The 21,598-nt window shown below is 34.7% G+C and overlaps 1 protein-coding gene and 1 long non-coding RNA gene across 2 annotated transcripts in view; one reads left to right on the top strand and one right to left on the bottom strand.

The window, feature by feature from the left end:
- Nucleotides 1-1,479: 1,479 nt before the first annotated feature.
- Nucleotides 1,480-21,598, bottom strand: part of LOC129794285 (protein vestigial) — a 39,271-nt gene continuing 19,152 nt past the window's right edge. The window contains exons 5-8 of the mRNA XM_055835071.1: nucleotides 15,037-15,128; nucleotides 13,039-13,217; nucleotides 12,863-12,963; nucleotides 1,480-4,948 (exon numbers count right to left, since the gene is read on the bottom strand). Coding sequence (XP_055691046.1) covers nucleotides 4,899-4,948; nucleotides 12,863-12,963; nucleotides 13,039-13,217; nucleotides 15,037-15,128 — 422 coding nt within the window. The 3' untranslated portion in view covers nucleotides 1,480-4,898. The remainder of the gene's footprint in view (nucleotides 4,949-12,862; nucleotides 12,964-13,038; nucleotides 13,218-15,036; nucleotides 15,129-21,598) is intronic.
- Nucleotides 13,749-14,167, top strand: LOC129794032 (uncharacterized). Its single transcript, XR_008750987.1, has 2 exons — nucleotides 13,749-13,882; nucleotides 13,946-14,167. It is a non-coding gene; the product is annotated as an uncharacterized LOC129794032 (long non-coding RNA).

Here is a 21,598-nt window from a genome sequence, read left to right on the forward strand (position 1 = left end):
ATTTAAATAAATCACAGAAAGAGCAGAAAAATGATAAATGGACAAACATCCCGCCCTTTTTTCTTCACTTTAGAAGCACCCGGGAAAGAAGGAAAAAATACATATTCACCCTGCAGACGATTTTGTATCATATTTTTCACCCCAATAACTTTCTATATAGCAAAAACAGCAGACACTTTTTTTCCCCAACAAACCACTCGACAGATAATAAAATAACACTCGAAATGGCGAGACTATAAATCAATTTTGCTGCAGGAACTTCTGGTGCAGAGCCGCGAATGGAATTTTCTGTCGCGAATTTGCACACGCAAAATGCACTTGGGCGGAAATTTCAGGACAATCGCTACATTTCTTGCACCTTGTGGATAGATATCTTACTGTGACATCAATGTAGAACGGAGGGAAACTCCCAATGCAGTAACTTGGAATATTATGTATGTTGCGAAAATGCAATTTGCATGCTCATTTTCACCTCAGAAAAATTTTCAACTCAAAAGAAATTTAATTTTCTAAAAGCTCGTGGAAAAATGCTAAAATAGTTTTTTTTTTTTAGTTTTAAAATGTGAAAAATATACCTAAAAAACAGCTTTAAATGGGCTAAATTAAAAAAAAAACTGTTTAAAATTAGGACTATTTGACAGTTTGTGCAATTCTAACGTTTGACGTACTTTTACTGTCATTTTTCGTTTTTGTTTGACATTTCCTTTTTATCTATAGATGTTTTTCTTAAAGTTTCAAGTTTATTTTTTATTATTGTCATTTCTTTTCTATAATTTGACACTTCTTTTCTAACGTTTGACATTTTATTTTTTAATTTGGCATTAATTTTTAAGTATGACGATTTTTAGAAAATATGACAATCTTATTTAAAACATTTTTCATGTAATTTTTAGCCTGGAAATAACTTATTTTTTTGATAGAAACCAAACTTGTTAGCCAACGCCATTAAAAAAAATGTTTTTTTTTTTAAATCTTTAAATGAAATCCATCTAAAGGATAATTTTTTCAAAAATTCATTAAATTTTATTATTTCTTCTGCGAAAAGCTGCAATTAAATTTTCAATTTTCACATTTTTTTTTTTTCAATGTTCCTCGAAACATTCCCACATTAATCTCGCATGGTACCTACTTAATGGCCGCATCCCAATTATCCCAGAATTGTCCCTGGTTGAATCCAAACGCAGCCAGATGAAGTAAAAGAGCGAAATCAATCACTGCAAGTGATCCTGAACCGTTGAGTTGCGTCTGGTGGAGTCTGGGAATTCCATTTGGGTCTAATTAGAAAAATTGTCTCATAACATGGCGAAAAAGACACTGTGAGTGTCCTTATTAAGACCAGGAAATGATTTTTGGTGAAATAAATCATCCAATGTGGGACAAAAATGACGAATTGCCCAAAACAACACGCATATGGTACAGACCATCCGCAACGATAAATCAGTGGATTTTCAGGGGGTGTGTGTGTGAAGAAAAAGAGGCTTTTTAAGTGATTTTTAGAGCAACATTTTGTCTCCACTTTCTTTATTCATCTGTCTTTCAGTAATTCTATTGTATATTTGGATTAATTTTAATTTATTTACAGAAATTTATTCTCTTTTTTTGCCACTTGAGTGATGATTTTCTTTCTCCAAAAAGGGGTTTTCTTCTTTCTTTATTTTTCTACAAGAAATGTGTGGTGTGAACAGATTTTTTTTTCTATAATCCAGCAAACTTTTTTCTCTTTAAATCTAAGAATTGTAGTGATTGTTTGACATAATGTCATCCTGGTAAAGAGCTGTCAAGTAGGTAATGTCACAATTTTGACTGAAAAATAACGCAACGGATTTTTTTTTACCAAATCCATATTTTATTTCTTCCTTTTGTGGCTTCTGAAAGATCTCTAATTTTTTCCTTACAGTGTAGGTATACATTACATTTTCTTATTTTATTAAACATTATGATTTTTTCGTTCAAACTATGACATTTCATACTCAACCACCCCATGTTTAATATTTTTCTTATTGGTTTTTACAATGAAAAATTGCACAATTTCGATCATGTTTACGGTCTAATAATTTCATTTTTACAATTTTTCATGCAAGAACAAAATTCTTCGATGGATTTTTTACCTTGTTTCATAGTCACTCAGACATTTTTTCTATATTTACACAAAAATTCCTTATAATCAGCTCAGTTACAAAGAATCTAACAAAAAAAAAAACTCTGTAAGTTTCTCAAATATTTTAGTTTTTCTATTTACAGAAATTATTTGCTAAACTTATTTATTTTTCTTACTATTTGTGAAGTTCTTGTATCTCTTTTTTTTATTACACATTATTGGTAGATTTTCTTGCCATGTTTTTCGCTCAATAAAATCATTTAAAATGATGAAAAGAATATCTATAATTTTTTTTCTTTTAATGGAAACAATGAAAATTTAATTTTATTCAAACAAAAAAAAAGTTTACATATTTAATTTAGTTTTTGCTGCATCCTGTTCGGGGAAAATTTTTGCATTTGAATTATTCATGGTTAGCCAACAAGTTAATTAATTCGGAAAATTTTCAATGAAAAACATCCGCCCAATGAGTGCAATTAATACTATGGAAAATTCTTGTTCTAATGGACTCTGTTACTGCGTGAATTTTGGTCACATAGATGAAATTCACTGGACTACACCGTGCTGTTTTCATATTTCTCTCTTTGACTCCTCTGTGGCTCTTTTCATCACAACAATTACTGATTTTCCATTATCATTAACCCACGAGGGCCTCTCAATTGAATTTGTCCACCACTCGACATTCAGTCATGCGGAAAAATTTAGGATTTATTATTTAACCATTCGGTTCTCGTTTTCCATAATTTTCCACATCGCTTGGCAATTAAGTCGGAAAAAGAGAAGGAAAATGTTGCAATTTTGCTCGAATTTTGTGTCATTTACCAAATTTTTAATTTTTTAAGTTAAAAAAAAATTACGTCAATAATAATATTGTGGAAAAACGAGTTGGAGGGCATTTCCAGCATTTCTTTGTTCTTTGCCGTATCACGAGATTAATTCCTGGGTGCATTTAATTGGCGGAAAAATAAAGAGTCCATGCAAAATAAAACTCCTAAAAGTGGACTAATTAATTTAATAATATTTAATAAGTGCCTCCAATTTTCCGCCAAGGAGAAAGAAGTTAATTCATGGAAGAGGCCTCTCGAGTTTCCCTCATGTTGGGGGACTAAATTGCAAGAAATGGCGTGAGTTGTTTGCATATGCGCGCAAAGGAAAGCGAGTGTTTAATAACAATAAATTATTATACGAAAAAAAATATAATAACATATAATATTGGGAAGAAAATGTGCCGAACTATGATGAAAAAAAAGGAGCGATTATTAAATTCAACAATAATAGTCGCGTGTAATTAAGTTAATTAAACATGGCAACTTGCAATTTATAGCGGTTGGTGCCGCTCGATGGGAAGAAAAACTTTTCTTAAATAATTCGTGTGCATAGGCTTGTTTTTTCTTCGACTTCAAACACCAATTACTGTCTGATAGCTTCGCTCTTTTTTTTCCTCTCGGGCTCTCTATTTTTCTTGTTTTGGCATCAATCTCTTTTTTTATTCAACGCATCTTTTTATTGCATGATTCCATTTTCCTATAAACGCGCAAGAGCACGTTTTTCCAATTGGCAAAGTGGCGCGTTTGTTTGATTTTTCAATTCCTCAATACAGTCTGTTTGATAATAAAGTGTTTCTATTAACCCATTCGCGTGAAACATTAACTGAAACATGAAACATTAAATTTTCCCTAATTTGAGTTATCAAATTTTAATTGTTTTGCCAAGTGAGAAATGTGTTTTTAGATAGTAAAAGAAGATAAAGAGGACGTTTTCACTGAGAAATATCCACTGATACAATATACAAAATAAAAATCCTGATACAAATAACGAATGTTTCAATGTTTTTATGTTTCATGCGCATGCGAAATGTTTTAAAAAAATTAAATTATTCCGTTAATATGATGAAAATAATGAAAATTAATGTAAAATTAGCGCCCTCTGTAGAACAATAAACAAATCCAATTTTTGTTGTAAATAAGTATAATCTAATATCGATTTAATGCCACACCTATTTCTCAAACAGACTGGAATGCACCCACAATACATGTTTTGCTGTGTTCGTGATTTTCTATATAAAAATTTACACAATTAATGTAACGTTTATGTAATTAATACTTTTTATCTGTTTGAATCTCATAATAGAAGTAAGAAAACATTTAAATAAACTTTCCGCCACTTCTCGGTTCTTTTGATGTTATACATACATATTTTGTAATGCAAATTTCCTTACAAAGTCACTCACAGCTCGTGGCGAATATAGAGATGGAAATTTTCTCAGAGATACTGTTAAGAGACCAAAAGAAGTCCTTTTCCGGTGTAGAAAATTCTTTTTCCACATGAGACGAATTAAACTCTCCAAATGGATGTTCTCATCTGAAACCTTTCGTTGTCGATGAAACCTTCAACAGGGTGCCAAAAGTCCCTCACTTTTAGACGCAATTTATATGTTTTTTATGATTTTTTTTTTTGTTTTTAACCACGCTAAGACGAAAGACACAACATTTTCACGGAAAATTTGAAAAGAAAATCTACAACGAACACTGACTCGTTCTCACCACAAAAAATCATGCTACACGCTCTCGGGTGATTATTTTTTTTCTTTAAACTTACTATCACGATTTTTTTTCTTTAAATTTCTTCTTTATTTTATTGAGTTTTTGTACCACAATTCGTTTATATGCTACACTTTATTTTTTAAATTAGTTTTCACTAGAATAAACTCTGCGTGTTTTATTCTCGACACATCTCTCTTAATGGTTCTTTTAAACTAATACTGCGGCACCAATTTATCTTTGCTAAATTCTACAGCCTTTTAGAACCAGTAGAGGTCTTTCGATGATTCCTGGACTTGGGCTTCGAGACCTGAAAAGATACAAAAAAAAATAGTTCATAAATTTTAAATTTTAAATTCAAAAATTTAAAAGGAGTTTATTCATTCTTATACGGAAAACTCTTCATTTGAAATACAAGTTTCAGAATTTGCTAAAGAATCTTTTCTTTTTTACATTGATATCAATAAGAATGAGGTGGGAAATCTTTGTCTAAAAAATATTAACAATGACGTCAGCAATGTGGCTCTTTTAACGAATGAAACATGTACGTTGATGTTTCATCAATGAGCTTTGCAATGTATTTTTATGTTTCATACATTGGGTGAGATGAAAACACAATAGTGACGTCATTGTTTGCATTTTCAAGCAAATATTATTTAATTTTCTCTTTTATTTAAACCAAGATTCCATATTTAACCTATTCTATGTATATATTCTTCCTTAAATAAGTATCTACTTTAATTCTACAATGATCGGTTGTATTGGTTCTCTGTTACGTCCTTTTAGAGATTTTCATGTACAAATTTAATTTAATCGATTGCAGCAATGTTAAATGTATATGTAGTCAGAACCTCCCCAAGTTCACTCCTGTATGTCCATTTTATCTGGTCAAAAGGGAAACAGGGGACAAGGCAGAGGCAGATACAGTACAGAAGCTCTCGGCGGTCCAGTGTGTACTCCAAACCCCGGGCGAGGGTGTTTTACGCCATTGTGTCGCTTTGGGGTGGTGATGAATGAAATGTCTGCCGAAATGCACGACGGGATGGCTTCTCCTGGAGGGCGGCGAAAATGTCTCTGCTCCCGTCCAGTACGCTTCCCCCTCGTGGAAAATTTATGACTCCACTCGCACACAAGGGGTGACTACATGAAAATGTCTGCGCGGTGGTGGGGTGGTGGCTGAAATGAATTCTGCGTCCTCCACCGATGCGCGTCTCGGGGTGCTCAATGCAAATTTCCACCCTCCATGTGTGTTTGTTTGATGTAATATGCGGTCGTGGTGACAATACCCACATCCGTTTGTGCCTTCGAGACTACGAACGCGTGTTTGTGAAATCTCTCCCCATCGGGTTCAGCCCTTGTGCGACATCACAAGGTGTATTTATGAGGTCTGCAAACATGCTTCACTCGCTCCCCCGAATTTCGCCTCCCTTTTTTCCAACAAGCCCACACATCAACCGTCCAACCCGGAAAATCGGAGGGAAAGTTAGGGTTCAACTGAGTTTGGATGTGGGGTTCAATATTAGAGAACATTTTATGAAGGGTTGCTTCTGCCACTCACAATTTTTCCTCTCTACACGGCTCTACATCGGGTTTGTTGATGAGGTTGAAAGAGTAATGGGGCAAAGGGTTTAGTTGGGAATAAAATTCAAAATGTTCACTGAACTTTTGAAGCAAACAAGTTTAACCCTTGAAATTTGAAGAAATTAAAGGTATAAAACAACCCTTAGGAATTAAAGTTTTAATTAAGCACAAATTCATTTAACAAAGAAAAGTTTTATCCTTTAAAGTTCCCATGATGGTGAATTTTTGATATGTTAGTTTTTAAAGTTTCTGTAAAGCTTCTAATATTTTAGTGCTTAAACCTTATGAGGGCTTTTTTGGTGGGAGCTGAGATGCTCTCTCCGGGGACCTTGACGCCTCCGGAGAGAGCATCTCAGCTCCCACCAAAAAAGCCCGCAAAAATCACGTCAAGAAAAAAACCACCAAGTAAACCTTATGAGTTTTCCGCCGTTTTTCACAAGACAACCCTTAAGAAAAATCTAAAGAGCAAAAGCTTGCTCTTTAGTGAGAAAAAACAACGAACAACGTCTTTTTAGCAAAAGCTATGGGTACAGCTTAAACCTCTGTTTCAAGGAATAAAAATCTTCCATATTTAACAATTTTCTACCTTTCCCTTAGGAATTTACAGTAAAAGTTTAAGGATAAAAACTTGGATAGCAATGCCTCGTTAGAATATTCTTTTTTATACAAGTCCCCAAAAAATTTTCAATCAAAGGTCAAAAATCTTAAAGAGATGTCAGAGATTTGAAACTCCTACGAGCCACAAAACTCCGCAGGGAAAGTACATTTTTTTTTGCTCCTTCCGTATCCTGGAAAATTGATGTCTTTTGGGGAGAATGCCAGCGGATGCGCAGATGAATGGCAATACTGCAGAATGGGTGGAACAGAGAAAAACTTAGGGCATAAAGTTGGTGCAAAAGAGAGGTGAAAAATTGCGCGAAAATGATATTAAAGTGGAAGCTGTGCGAAGAAAAAGTAATAAGGAAAGAAGCATGAATATCTCGTTGAGGCAACCAATGCAAGATGCCGTCGGTGAGCTAAGGACCGCCTCTTTGGGGCATCGCGCGCTCAATGTATATCAACACAGAGGCCCCCAAAGGTTCCCCGCGTTGATTGTAATCTCGCAATGGTGCAATTGAGTGGCTCTTGTGGACGCGATCAACTTGCGAGAGAAACCATGTGCAAATGTCTCAGATTCCCGCGCATGCAAATGGCCATTTGGGAGAAGGGAAAAAAAATAAAAAATTAAGCTGCGCCGAAGTCGATGGCGATGCCGATAGACATTTAAGGTGACTCCTAATTAATTGTTCTCTCACATTTTATGGGCAATTTACAATTTAATGGTCCCATACTCGCACCTCAATTTCTCCATTTCGTTCACAAACTGATTCAATCTCTTCACATTTTCACACTAAAAATACATAACATGGGAGGAACCTATATAATACTCTCGAAAAGCACTTAAATTAACCGAAGAGCTTCTGAAGGAGCATGGGAATGTTTTTTTATTAATAAGAAAATACATTTATGAGGCTTTCCAATAAAACCAATAAGTACCTAATAAATTGGAAAGTTAACGTTTAAGTTCTAATTTAAAAATTTAAATTAAGTTATTGGCAGGAATTTTGACAGAAGTATAGCTACATTGACAGCTGTCATTACATGACAGTTATTAATCAATGACAGCATTCTGTAAAATTAAATTTTAATATTATTTATTTAATTTACATGAATTTAAGAAGAAGTTGTCTAAAATTAGGATCGATTCAAGATATCTACACGAAAAAATAATAAAAATTAAACCATTGACATGAATAACTTTGACAGAACTTTAAGTGACAGTTGTAAATGTCACATTGACTTTTGCAATTTAATTAAACTGAATTGAACCAATAAATCCGCCTCAGTGAGATGTTCTAATTTAAGGTCAATCAAACCCTTACCTACTATTTTCAATCGATAGCACTTATATTGGCAAATTCTTGAGACGGAGTCCCAACTAAAAAAATTCCTCAATGGTTTCCATTCAGTCTGAGTTAAAAAAAAACACAATTCCACCACACTGTTGTGTGTATGTTGGATCGATGAGGAATTTCTACAGTCCATATGAAGGATTTCAACCCAAAATTCAACAAAACACTTCATTTTGACCAGAACAACAATGCCAAGGGGAACCAATTTCCACTGCGAATTTCTCACCAGAAATTTAATTAAAAGCCCCGGTGTAATTTTAAAATAATATCAAACATTTTGCACATTTAATCATTCCTGGGGTGCAAAACGAAGAAACTCCACCAGGGATATTTTTCCTGGATAATATGGAGCGAGAGATGGGGCAGGAGGAAGGGTCGATGAATTTTGATGGCGGAAGAAAGAGGAAACTCTCGGTGATGGACTTGCAGGAGGAGATTCAATTTGAAAGAGTTGGGGGGTGGGAATTTCTCGGATGGAGTCAGTGAATTAAATGAGGGTGGATTTTGAGGTCTACGCAAGGGGCAAAATTGAGGAATATTACAAACGTTTCTATATGCTTTGTTTGTGCTTAAATATTCCGGTGCATATGGGGTTTAATACATATTGAAAGAATATTTAGAATTTATTTTATATTTAGGGGAAGCTGGGGCTTGGAACTTTTTGTCTATATTTTCAAGGATTCATCCCGGTATCTTTGTGTAACAAATTAAATACCTTCACCTTGAAGTAAAAATAAAATTAAATCCAAAATTAATTTTGATAAAACCTTAATAGCAGCCCAATTTACAGTTGTGTAGTACAGAGATATTTTCCGCAATAATAAAATTATTTCTTTTGTAAACCCCCAAAAGACCATGTGGAAGGATTTATTTCTAAAATTGTGAAAATGTTTAATTATATTTTATACGCTGCGGTTCTCCTGTGTGGCCAAGAATTTTGAATAATGAATGAAAATTCCCCCTCAAATGGATTTTTCTTTGCTCTAGATGCTTTTGAAAGGCGAATAGAAAGCCAGTCACATCTGGAAAACGCGTTTATGGTGTTTGAAAATTTAATTAAAATTTTAACTCAAAAATATCAAATCTCATGAGAATTCTTCAATGTTTATTGTGCTGAAAATTAGAGAAATACCCGAAATATTTTCCATTTCATCGACTCTCCCTCAATTCCAAACGTCTGTGGACGAATTAAAAAAAGAAAGAAAGAAATAGAGCACACCAAACGGATCCATAAGAAGGTTTTTTAGAATAAAAATCAGAAGCCTATTTCCATGTTTTTGTGGAAAATTCTTAATTAAATTAAATAAAAGAAAATCCCCTTCTTGTATTTTTTCCATTTGAATAAATGAAAACTTTCTGGATGAATTGCAGAACTGCCTGCAGATCATTTTGCACACCCATCCACAACCACCGTGGTACAGCACATCGCGGCTCTGATTGTAGTTTGCTTTGGTGGAAGGCAAGAAAATTGGTATGAAATTAAAAATGGAAAACAAACACAAACACATCCACGAGGTGCTATGGCAAAAAAAGTTGCAAAGTTTATGCGAATGCAGACACATTGAGTGGAATATAAAAAGAAAAATGCCATAGAAAGGAATGCTGGAATGCAATTTATAGAGTTGCACAAAAAAGTTGTTATAGAAGCATTTAATATGAGTCTCTGTTCCTTTCCTTTGGAGATGGATCATTTTTCCGCGCAATCCTTTAGCTGATTTGGGTGTGAGAGCATATGTATATGCGAGAAAGCGTTGTACAGCTTCGTGTTAAAATGTACACCGAATTTCTTGAAATTAATTATTATGTATGCCAAAAATATGCGTTAAAAATCAGAAAAAATTTTGAATACTTTTTTGAATTTTGAATCATAAAATGTTTGTTCTTAGTAATCCACTAAATTCAATGAATCGTTAAATTTTTTTTAAGTTTCATGAATTTGATAATTTTTGAAGAAAAGGACCTTTGTTCGGAAAACTTATGAAATTAAAATAATGGGCCTAATTCAGCGACCAAGGAACCCTTGAAATCTTTGAATTTTTTTACTGAAATTTCAAGATTTTAAACGAATTTCAAAGGTTTCTTGGTTGCTGAATAAGGCCCAATATTTGAATTTGGCGCGCGCTCTAAATGGTGAATTCGAGTGGTGAAAATAGAGAATGTGGGGAAAAAGGAATGACTTGGCAGCAAAAATGATAGATCGGATTTGGAAGGCAAAGTGTAATTTATCGCGTATAATTGAGGAAATTTAGTGAACAACCTTATTCATTTTTATTTCAACAACGAGGTAAATTGTCGCTTCGCTCCAATTTACCTCGCCCCGCTTCGCGGGGATTTGTTGCGCTTCGCGCAAATTTTAGAGAGAAAATAAATTGTGATGGTTTAAAGGCAGATTTGGGCCACTTATCAAACCCAAAAGAAAAAACTTGCAAAGAGAAGAAATCATTTTCATACAACAATTTAGGCGCCAAATTCAAAAATTTGCAAAAACTGCATGAAATCTCTATGGAGGCTACCTGAAGGGGGGCTTTGGGGGGGAAATGAATGCGGCCATCTGAAACCGCCTGTTATAAGGAGCCTCTGTACCAAATTTCATCGCGATCGGTCAAACGGTGTGGATTTGTATAGAAAAGTCGGAACGACGATTACCAACAAACAGGCCTTTCTTTATTATATAGATGGGAAGCTCTCATCGAAGGAAAAAGAAAAAAAATTGCAAAGAGAAGAAATCATTTTCATACAACAATTTAGGCGCCAAATTCAAAAATTTGCAAAAACTGCATGAAATCTCTATGGGGGCTACCTGAAGGGGGACTTTGGGGGGAAAATGAATACGGCCATCTGAAACCGCCTGTTATAAGGGGCCTCTGTACCAAATTTCATCGCGATCGATCAAACGGTGTGGATTTGTATAGAAAAGTCGGAACGACGATTACCAACAAACAGGCCTTTCTTTATTATATAGATAAATGAAATATTTTATATATCGAAAGAGGTGAAAAACACAATAATGACGTCATTGTCTAGATTTTGAGGCAAATTTTTATCAGCTTAGAAGTTTCTAGCAGAAAATGCAAAGTATTCTCGGTAATTTTTTAATCTCCATCGATGTCCAACAACAACGAATAAAATCCTTTTTAAAAAATTCATCCAAATTTGACGAGGAAAAGTTAAATTAATCCCGATTTTCGCTTTCAGTTAGTCTTCTCTGGTGTCTTCGTTTACGCTGTACACCGCATTACATGACTTAATCCCCCTTGGAGTCCATTCACTTTTTCAGTGTCCATGGAGACGCTATAGAAAAGTGCGTCCAAAAGGAAAACTCCGCACTGTGTGTCTTTCCCCCGTTTAGAGCAATTGATTTTTTTTTATTTGACTTCTCGGTTTTTCCCTCTTCTTCCACTTTAATCGTCCTTTTGACGCAGAATAATGGTTGGGTTTCATAAAATTAATTATCATTTCACGTTTTGTCGACCTAATTATAGTCTCATCGAGAATTTGTACCTCACAAACTCTCTTTTGCTCCGCAACCATACGCATAGGCGCATATATAGCTAGGAGTTGGTTTTTTTTTGTTAGTTAGTTTAGTTTTGCCACCACTTTAGGAAAAGCCACCATAATTGGGGGGTGGAGTTTCATTGATATTTTTTCCACACACACCATTTAGCCATTGAGTATTCTTGCGGCAGTGCTGATGCGAAGAGGCAAACGGGAGGAATGTATGGTGGACTTCTTGAATGGCAGCAAAGGAATGTCATCGGGTTTTGAGCCACTTGCGCATATGCGCGGAGGAAGAGGAGCGCAATTAAAAGCGCATGCATTTGTTATATTAACATTCCGAGCGGCTCATTTTGACAAAGATGACTATCTGTCATAATCATTGGCCATTTGTAATGCGGATGGTGATGTGCCGGTTGGCTTCTGTGGTTGTCTCTGATGAGAGAGATTCGAGGGTTGTGACAAGGTGTCTTCTCATATGGGGGGACAACCGCCAGGTATATTCGCGATGAGTGAGATGGAGATAAATCCGACGGCTTTTTGCCAATATATGTGCGAAATGCATTTAGAAGAATGAGCTCGACTGCGTGCGAGATGATGGATCCACTTCTTGAGTGGTGCCCCAAACGAGATTTCTCATCCAATCCCTTCTTTGCGGGACCGTGCCGCAATTTGGCGGTCAACAAAGACACTAAATCGCCACGAAAATGCCAGGAATGTAGATTCTCGGCAATTTGTGCCCTCTCACAGACACGATACTTTTTACTCAAACTTACTTTTTGTGCCATCAATCGATTTCTCTGTGAGCATCTTTTCGGTTAATCTTCGAAAAGATCAGTGAGTCTTTCCTCATGATCTTGATAAGGTATTGATGAGGTCTATCAGTACTCAGATTTAGAGATTCGATTTCTTTTGGTACGGAGTAATGAGATTTTTCCTTTTAGTAAATTCGTAGCAAATGATTTTAATTTGTGATTGAAATGATTAAAATTGGACAACTAGAGAACCATTAGATTGTTCTTTGCAAAAAGAATTTAAAACTAAAACCATTAAAATAATTTACCTAAATACGTAATTGAATCGAGAGTTTTATCGTGAATAGTGAAATTTAATTTATTTCAATCCAAGCCTATATTCCTTAAATCATTTATGTAGGATAAAAATGTAGGATATATGTATGTATGTAATAAACTTACCGGCCATTGAGGGGTAGCTAGAGTACGCGGCGGCACTCTCGAGGGCATGTGCCGTCTGTTGGTCGTGATGCAATCTGTAATCGAGCATTTGAGACCATTTACTACGGGCGCATATTGTAGAGTACATTGGTAAGAGAACTCAAAGGCCAGGCTCTAGCCTCGCCAAAACTTCTTACCTCGACCCATGTCCATATTGCTGAGGCAGCCTCAGTAGACTCCCATATTGAGCCATGTTGTGGTGATGGTGGTAAGCGTGAGCCGCATGGGCGTGCGCGTGAGCCGCGTAGGAACCGTAATGATGAGGAACCCAGGGATCCGTTGAGTAACTTCCGTCCGCCGAATACAGGTCCGGAACCTAAAATTGGGAATTATTTTTATTATTTTAAAGTAAGTTTCTTGATTTCAAAGAATATCAGTTTTGATTCAGAATTAAATAATTGCATATGTTAGATTAGATAGATTTTTTAGGCCTTTTTAAGTGAAGAATTGAGGATTATTTTATTCAAATTATTTTATTTTGTCAAAAGTTAAATAATGAAAAAAATTGATGTTTCTGAGATCTTTAAAAAGTCAGAAAAAGACATTTCTATTTTTCTCAATTTCATTGCATATCGTCATTTCCCGGGCTAAAATTTTCATTATCAATTCAACAATGGCACGTTTTAGAATTAAAAATTCTTTTTTTACCATAAAATATTTTCTTTGCTGCTTTGTACATTCTAGAAGTTTTGCCACACGTGTGGGATATCAAGTGAAACTATTAAAAAAATGAAACTTAAAGTTATTTCATTCATTTAAAGAATATTAAGGAATTTGATAAGAAACTATTCAACAATGAAATTGATAAGAAATTAGTATAAAAGAGTAGCTTTAACGCTCATTTTTCATACAAGCTTCGCAGTTGTCTTCAGAAGTGTTGACAAATATTAAAAATCTTCAACAATATGAAGCTCTTCAAGTTCTTAATCTTCACCATTTTCTTCTTTCTTGCTTTAACTACCACAATGGCTGCAGTACAAGGTAAGTTGAATAAATATAATAATTTTTCCTCAGAGATTTACTAAATTGAATTTCCTTTTCCAGGGAAGGGCAAGGGAAATGGCAAAGGGAATGAAAAATGCATCGATGAAGTCTGTCAACAAGTTTGTGAACAACATGATTACGAGAATGGAGGATGCATTACTCATGGAGAACATGCTGGAAAATGCATGTGCTATGAATATTTTTAATATCACAATTTCTGCATAATTTATTTGATGTTTGACCACGCTGTATGTTGGAATAAAATTGTGTTGGTTTGGTAAATTTTCTTTCTTATTGTTCTCTCGAAATTGAGAATGTAATGATCTAACTAAATAAAAGAAATCTTATTTCATTGTAAGAAAGCTGTTCGTTTTGATTAAGCTTATGGTTTTCCGGGTTTTCCTGGAATCCTATTTGCCAGACAGAAAAATTTAAACCATCATTGTTTTATTTTTCTGAAATATTTTACAAAATTATTCTTTACTTACTTTGAAATATTTAAAAAAATATTATATTAACTTAATAATATATTAATTACTCGCTCTGATTTTCTTAATAGAAAATCTTGATTTATCCTTTTTTAATATTCTTTATTTTTTCAAAACTACACCTATTTTTTCTAAATCAATGGGCCCAATTCAGCGACCAAGAAACCCTTGAAATCTTTGAATTTTGTACTGAAATTTCAAGATTTCAAGCGAATTTCAAGGGTTTCTTGGTCGCTGAATAAGGCCCAATATTATATAAAAAAAAACATTTTTTCTGCCCATGTACGAACATTTTAAAATTATCACTAACAAACCTGTTGACTAGAAACTTGAATGGTAAATAAAATATTGTGCAAAATTATTTCATTAACTTTATCTTTCACCTCAAATTCATCACGATACAAGGTAAGAAATCATAATTGATGTGATTTGAAATCAATCACAAAAACACTAATTAAAATCAATAAATTACCACGCGAGATGAAAGGAATTTGTGTTTTAGGTCAATCAGTGTATATTAATTGATTTTTTTGTTCAAATCTTCGACAACATTAGATGGGGGATAATAGAGGGTTATTAGAGGTTATTCTGAGGGTTAATTTTCAGTTGAATAATTTTTTTTAAATAAAATGTTACATAGAGAAAGGAAATGCGATTACTTACTTGAGGATGTGTGGGCGCCGGAGTCGGAGGTACGTAGTTGCTATTCCAAAACGATGCTGGAAAATTTCTCGCCGACATCGGACTGGATCCGTCTGGAAATTACAACAAAAATTATCCACCTATTAGTGCAACAATTAAGCATAATTTTCCCATCTGTTACACACTGGCAAATTCACAAAGACAATGTTGCCGTTTGCAAACGTCATAAATTGCCGTTGATAAAAGAAGTAGCAAAAGGCGGGAATTTAGAGAAATATTCCACGCGCAGAGAGGGAGGTATATGAACCAGATGAAGAAGGAATCCCATACTTTTTTTCACTTACCCCCCCAAATTGCCTGTGTGACTTGTTCGGCCCTTTTGATATTGGAGAGTGGTCCATGGGGCACTTTGTAAACTTCTCTCTTCATCGATATTTTCGCCACAATTCTCCATGGCATCCGCGACGCGATCTCTCTCTCTCCATCCATGCAACTTCTTTTTCCCGCGATCACCAATGGTCAGCATGGAATGTGTGTTTTTGCCATTGGGATTCGGTAGTGTTCTGCGAATGTGTCGTAAGACGAATTTATAATTCAACCCATTCCGATAAAAAATCGATTAGATCGCTCTTTGGAACTCACTCCGGAGAGAACATCAAACAATTCTTGTTCTCGCATATTTTCCCATAATACGTCCTCTTTTTCCACCAATATTTCTTCTTTGGGTCGCCCCGTTTCCTTTTACCATTACCAAAAAAAAAGAAGCAAAACCTTATCGTTTTTTTTATTTTGTAACTTTTTCTTGTTCTCCCTCATAAACTCTTCCACATCCACTCTTTTTCCCTCAACTTTGGGTACCAGAAGAAGATTCAAATTGAAATATTTTGTATCAATGTGTTCATGTGAGATTAATTTATCGATAAATATGCAAAATTCATCTTCAACTCCGTGGAGGCGCCTGGTGTCCTCGGAAGAGAGAAAAAACCATTGAAGATAAATCACCAAAAAATCACGTTTTGCTTCATTAATTTCATCCTCGCTGTGGGTTTACGCATTTTTCTCAGAGTGTGCAAAGAAAGAAAGAAAAGAAAAAGCCCAAGAAAGTGTAACTGCGAGAAAAAAAAACCTCCCAAAGTGCCTTCAAACATATAAGAAACAATTAACATCAACTGAGCAATAAATAACCGTCGTCTCAAAACACTCTTAGTCGCAAGGAAGGAAAAAGAGTGCTTGAATGAAAAAAATTGTCACACACTGAATAATTCCTCTTATTCGCCGTACCATCCACAAAAATGAGACACACTATAAATTTTATAATTCATGGTGGCGGAGCACATGTTTTCGCAATGGGAGATCAAAAGCACATCACAAGAGAATTCCTCGTCTTTCGCTCAATTGTCTCTTAATATGCCAAATTCGGGGAGTTGTATTCTTTCGCACGAAGAGGGAAAAGACTTGTGAAAAATTGTATATTTTGTCAGGGAAATTACGAGAAGGAACAACTAATTTATTTTGCACAATTTTGCATTACTTTCTTTGATTTTTTTAGTGTCTATCAAGAGAATTTTCTTTTAATTATTTTAATTTTATTTCAGTTTATGAAAGTTTTATTAAATGAGCTCATTTTTCTTGATAAGTAGATCAACCCAGAAAACTACCAGGCGTCTCCATCGTGTTATCTATTTTGTTATCTATAAATTAGAAACTTTAAACCTTTTGAAATGAAAAAGAAAATACGATGACTACCGCGAAGCTTAATCTAAACTTTAATATACCCACACAGAGCTTTATTGAATTTTCTTTACGTTTTAAAATTTTCTTCCTTCCCATATTCTCAACCATTCTTCATCATGATTAAACTCCTCTTCATTTGAGCTTTTATCTTTGTGATTTTCCTCCAAGAAGCGAAGCAATAAATTGTTCTTCAACAATGAAATCACCCCACCATAAAAGCTCTGCGTGCACAAAAAGTTAAGCACCCTCTTATATTTGTCATCAAAGAGCCCATTGATTTCTGTAATTGTTCCGTGAGAAGAGTTTGCTCAAGTGAAAAGAGTCATTTTGTGGGGTTGTGACTCCCCATTGCGACAATTCCACGTCTCTTTTTGAGCTTTTCAGCGCAACGTTCTTCTTTTGAATACAAATTCACTTTTTTATGCCAACTTGGGGTGAAAAATGGTGAGAATTTGTGAATGGATTTCTCTGGGTTGACGCACTAATTGTTCCGATAATGCTCGTTGAATGAATTTGCATTTATATTGACAATCAACTGCCATAAATTCTGCACCATTGAGTAGATAACCTCAGGCAGGAGTGCTTCTGTGCATTGCGCGGTGTTTCTAAACGAGCAAGAATTGCTTAATTAAAAAACTTTTCAACGAGAAGAAAATTTCTCTTGCGCCGTGTTCTTTTCCTTTTGAGTGCGCGCCCATGATAGTAAATTAAATGTCTTGCGGTGATTTTCCCCAAAGAATGTGTGGGCAAAAAAAGAAGGGCTGCGTAGGAAAATTGTGTCCAAAATTAACTCGTCTGCGTGAGGAATTTTTCTTGGGAAAAAGCACAAAGTCATGCCGGTGAAAATAAGAGACCAAAAGAAAATCCTGAAGAGTTAATTTCCATTTAATTGGTTGCATTTCGGTCTTTTTTTTCGTGTTTGTAAGTTAATTTTGGGGCATTTTTTCCCTACACACAGTGCAGTGATGAAGCGCGCGCCCCTTTTCACCTCAACCCCATTAATTCAAACCCAACCGGAAAGTGATTTTTAATTCAACGTTAATTTCCATTGAGCCCAACTAACGATTCGTTAAGTGTTTTGCGATCATAACTGTCGCCATCAATCATAAAGATGTGCACTGAACGTGTTAGGTTTGGTGGTACATGCGGTAAGATGACGGGTGTTTGCGAGAAGAGGAGTCGCAGGGGGAAGAGATAGAAGCGGAGGAATTCATCGGAAGATACGAGAAAGAAGAAGTTTGAGACAAAAAAATTAATTTATGGATTTCAGAAGCTACAAAAGAGAAAAGAGACATTGAATTCCATTCTTGAAATTGTTCCATCACATATACCAACACAGCAAGGTTTATTTACAAATTTTGCTCATAGGCTTTTTCAATTGAGAAAATCATCAAGTGAATTCCAAGTGGAATTAAAAAGAAATGACTAATAGTAAACTTCAATCAATAAGCTTCATGAAAGCTCTCAATGATATCTAATTTAAAAGCTTTAGTACAAGACAATTTGCATACAAAAAAAAATCAGCGAAAAGTGCATTAAATCAGAAAATCAAATTTAATAGAAATGTCGCATAAATAAGCAAAGGATGAGAATAAATTTATGGTACTTTTAGTGATTTAACTGAAGGTATAAGTAATCATTAAAGTCATCATTAATTATTCTCGTGAGTACCACAAATCGCAACGATATGCAAAATGTATTTCATTTTCTCCTTCCACCCCTGTCAGTCTCTCTTTTTTCCCGCCAATGCATCACCACTCTGTCACTCAGGCACTTAATGAACTCCACTGCTCATTAGAGTTCTCACCGAAATAATTAAATTGCGAATTTCAGGGAAATTAAGGGAATTTCTGGGAAATTTTAAGAAATCAAAGACATTTCTTAGCATCTCAAGGAGGTTGGTCGCAACATGGTTGCAATGATGGGCTGAAAAAAAACTTCAATGTGCATTAAAATTTTATTTTATGACACAACTAAATTGACAGCACCAGGTGTGACAGCTGTCAAAATTTAACTTCTTCTCGTTTGAATTGTATAAACAATAAACGAAGAATAATAGGATTTGTGTCAATTTAAATAAATGATTCAAAATGCATTCTTTTCACAAAAGAATAATTTTTCTTTTGCAAAGTAATTTTCTTTCACTTGCTTTAATAAAGACCTACTAAAGCGCATTGGGTTACTAAAATATCGCCTGTGAAATTGAATTATAAAACGGATTGCGCTGCAGTTTTGTATGGTGCATCGGAAAAGCTGCAGCGGTAGCGAAATTCTTGACCTGGGGCCAACTCTCTTGAACATCATCAACACATGAGAGGAGCTGTTTTGCTCCACATTGCCCACAGGGACTCCCCGAAGTGAATACTGTGAGGAATGGAATTTCTGAATTCCTTTCTTTTCTTTCTCTCTCTCTGCTTTGTCTGCTTCGGAGTCGCTCCATGGAGAGATTTTTTTTTGAAAAATATCGTTACTATACATACTTCAGGAATAGGACCTCTCTTCTATTGTCGAGTTCTATTTTATTTGCGATTTTCAAACATTCAACGAGGAATCTTTAAGAAAATTATTGTGTAAAAAAAGTTAATTGGCTAGAGTGCGAAAATAGAGAAAACCTTAAGTTTCATGCTGATGAAATGAACGATTTATTGAAGAAAATTGCAAAGAAACTTAAGAGAGTTATCAAATAGTTGAGTGAAAAGCTCTTCAAGGGATGAGTTGTTCTGCAGATCAGAGTTGTGATGCATGATGATTTTATAGATAAAGATAATTTATTAATTTAAAGGATTTTAAGGATTTTTTTTAATTTTATTAAAAGGATTTATCTCTATCATTTAAGTAGTAAATCATCAATTTTATAGTTTTTCTTATGACAAAGTATATCAAATTCAAAAAGAGGCGTATGCTGCATGTATTTATGCTTCATACGCGAATACTTCGTATGTTTAAATTTTATAATTATCAGCTCTAAAAGATTAAATCTTTCTAAACTTTTCTTGATTGTAAGAGACACAACACATTGTTTTCTCTTGTTCTTATCAATATCAAATGTTGCATGCATCAAGCGTTTAAAGCTGCAGTGGAATAAAGCATTTGCTTTACCTTTCCTGGAACATTCTTCCTAAATTAAATTAGCAAATTCTTCTTTACTTTTTTTAACAACTCTGATCTTCTCTATACAAATGCCTATCTAATTTGACGATTAGGATGTTTTAATGTTGACTGCAAAAGAGGCATGCATTTGAATAAATTGTCAGCAGTGAACATAACAAAAGAAAAGCTTCAAGTTAATGCGACAGTGTTGCTGAAAAAAGAAACTTCTAATGTGGAATGCATGCCTTTGTCTCATCACCCAAGCCTCGTGTTGATTCAAAATGTCTCATTCTCTGGTGGCAGTGAACGTTTTATCAAAAGTTACTTAATCGATGAAAATGTGTTCTTTAGCCCGGTGATAAATGATGTGAAAAGTGTCTTGCAATTTGATTTGCGCTATACTAAAGCATAGTTGGGTGAAATCTTTTGATGCAAAAGCATGCAAAAATTTACGTGATTTTCACCGAAAAATAAATGGCAAAAAGATTTTGCAAACATTTAAAATATTTTGCACGCATTATTAAAATAGTGCTAGCTCATTCATAAAATGAGTTGGCCAACAGGAGTGATTTCAGCAATGCCTCACAGTTGACGAATATTTAGCATTTCGTGCGTTTTTGATTGCACTTTGGCGCGAATAGCATGCTGGCTTGAACCAAGGAGGGATACAGTGGGCAACAACAACAAAAAACATAACTCAATTGCAAGACTTCTCCGCCTCGCTGTGCCATGTGCTTTTGCCGGGTTAAAAACGTGATTTGATGCCGTGGATGACGGTAACGATCCGGGCGTGACAATCTCGACTCAATCTCATGCACATCGATTGAATTTTTATGGGAAATCTTAAGATTCCATACTAATTTATTTCATACTCGCCCAACCATTCGCGCAGGTGTCACGGCATCACCAGGCGCCTCCACATTGCACTGAAAGCTTTCACATTTCATTGGTCAGGAAGTTATAAATTTTCGTTGGCAAAAGAAACGTGCGGAATGAAGAATAATTTAACTTGAAGTAATTTGAGGGAAATATTCTTGAGAAAATCTCACGAAAATTCACTATTGCAGCTCCAATCATTTTTGCATGAAAACACTTCTCCTTCAGCACAGCATTACAGCTGCTAAGAGCAATGAAATCCCCTCTTTACTTATTATCGTCTAATTGGACAGGACACATGTCTCGATAAGTGTTTATGCTTGTTTATATGTATGCTAAAAGACACCCAAAAAAGCACCTCTAAACTTCATTCATAAATTAACATCACTTTACAAATTTTCCAAGCTGATTTGTTGTGTCATGCGAAACAGACAGCTAATGTGGTGCATGATAAAAGTGCCGCGTTCATGCTCAATAATTATCTATTTTCACTCGTTTATGTTTGTGTATACAATACCCATATGAAAATCAACTTGCTATTTGTTTGCCGTATGATCATGGAAATATTCGTGGAATTTATGAAATTTTTCATTGTAAATTGTAATGATGAACAGAACACTATATAATAGACGAAAAACAGAGCAAATTTTTCAGTGCAGTCTTATGCGAAGCATCAATTTAATGCTCCAATGTTCATTATTTTTTTCTTGTGGCCATAAAGAATAGATTTTGCAGTGAGATATAAGTCAGGTTAATTAGCATCTTTAGGCATATTGCTGTGAAATGGGTGTTTTGCTTATATATTTCCTTTACATTGTTGTGCGTCAGTTTTTTTTTTCTATTTTATTTTATGCTCTCAAATTAAACTCCAAAGTTGAGGAAA

The sequence above is a fragment of the Lutzomyia longipalpis genome, chromosome 3, assembly GCF_024334085.1.
Source record: "Lutzomyia longipalpis isolate SR_M1_2022 chromosome 3, ASM2433408v1".
NCBI lineage: Eukaryota > Metazoa > Arthropoda > Insecta > Diptera > Psychodidae > Lutzomyia > Lutzomyia longipalpis.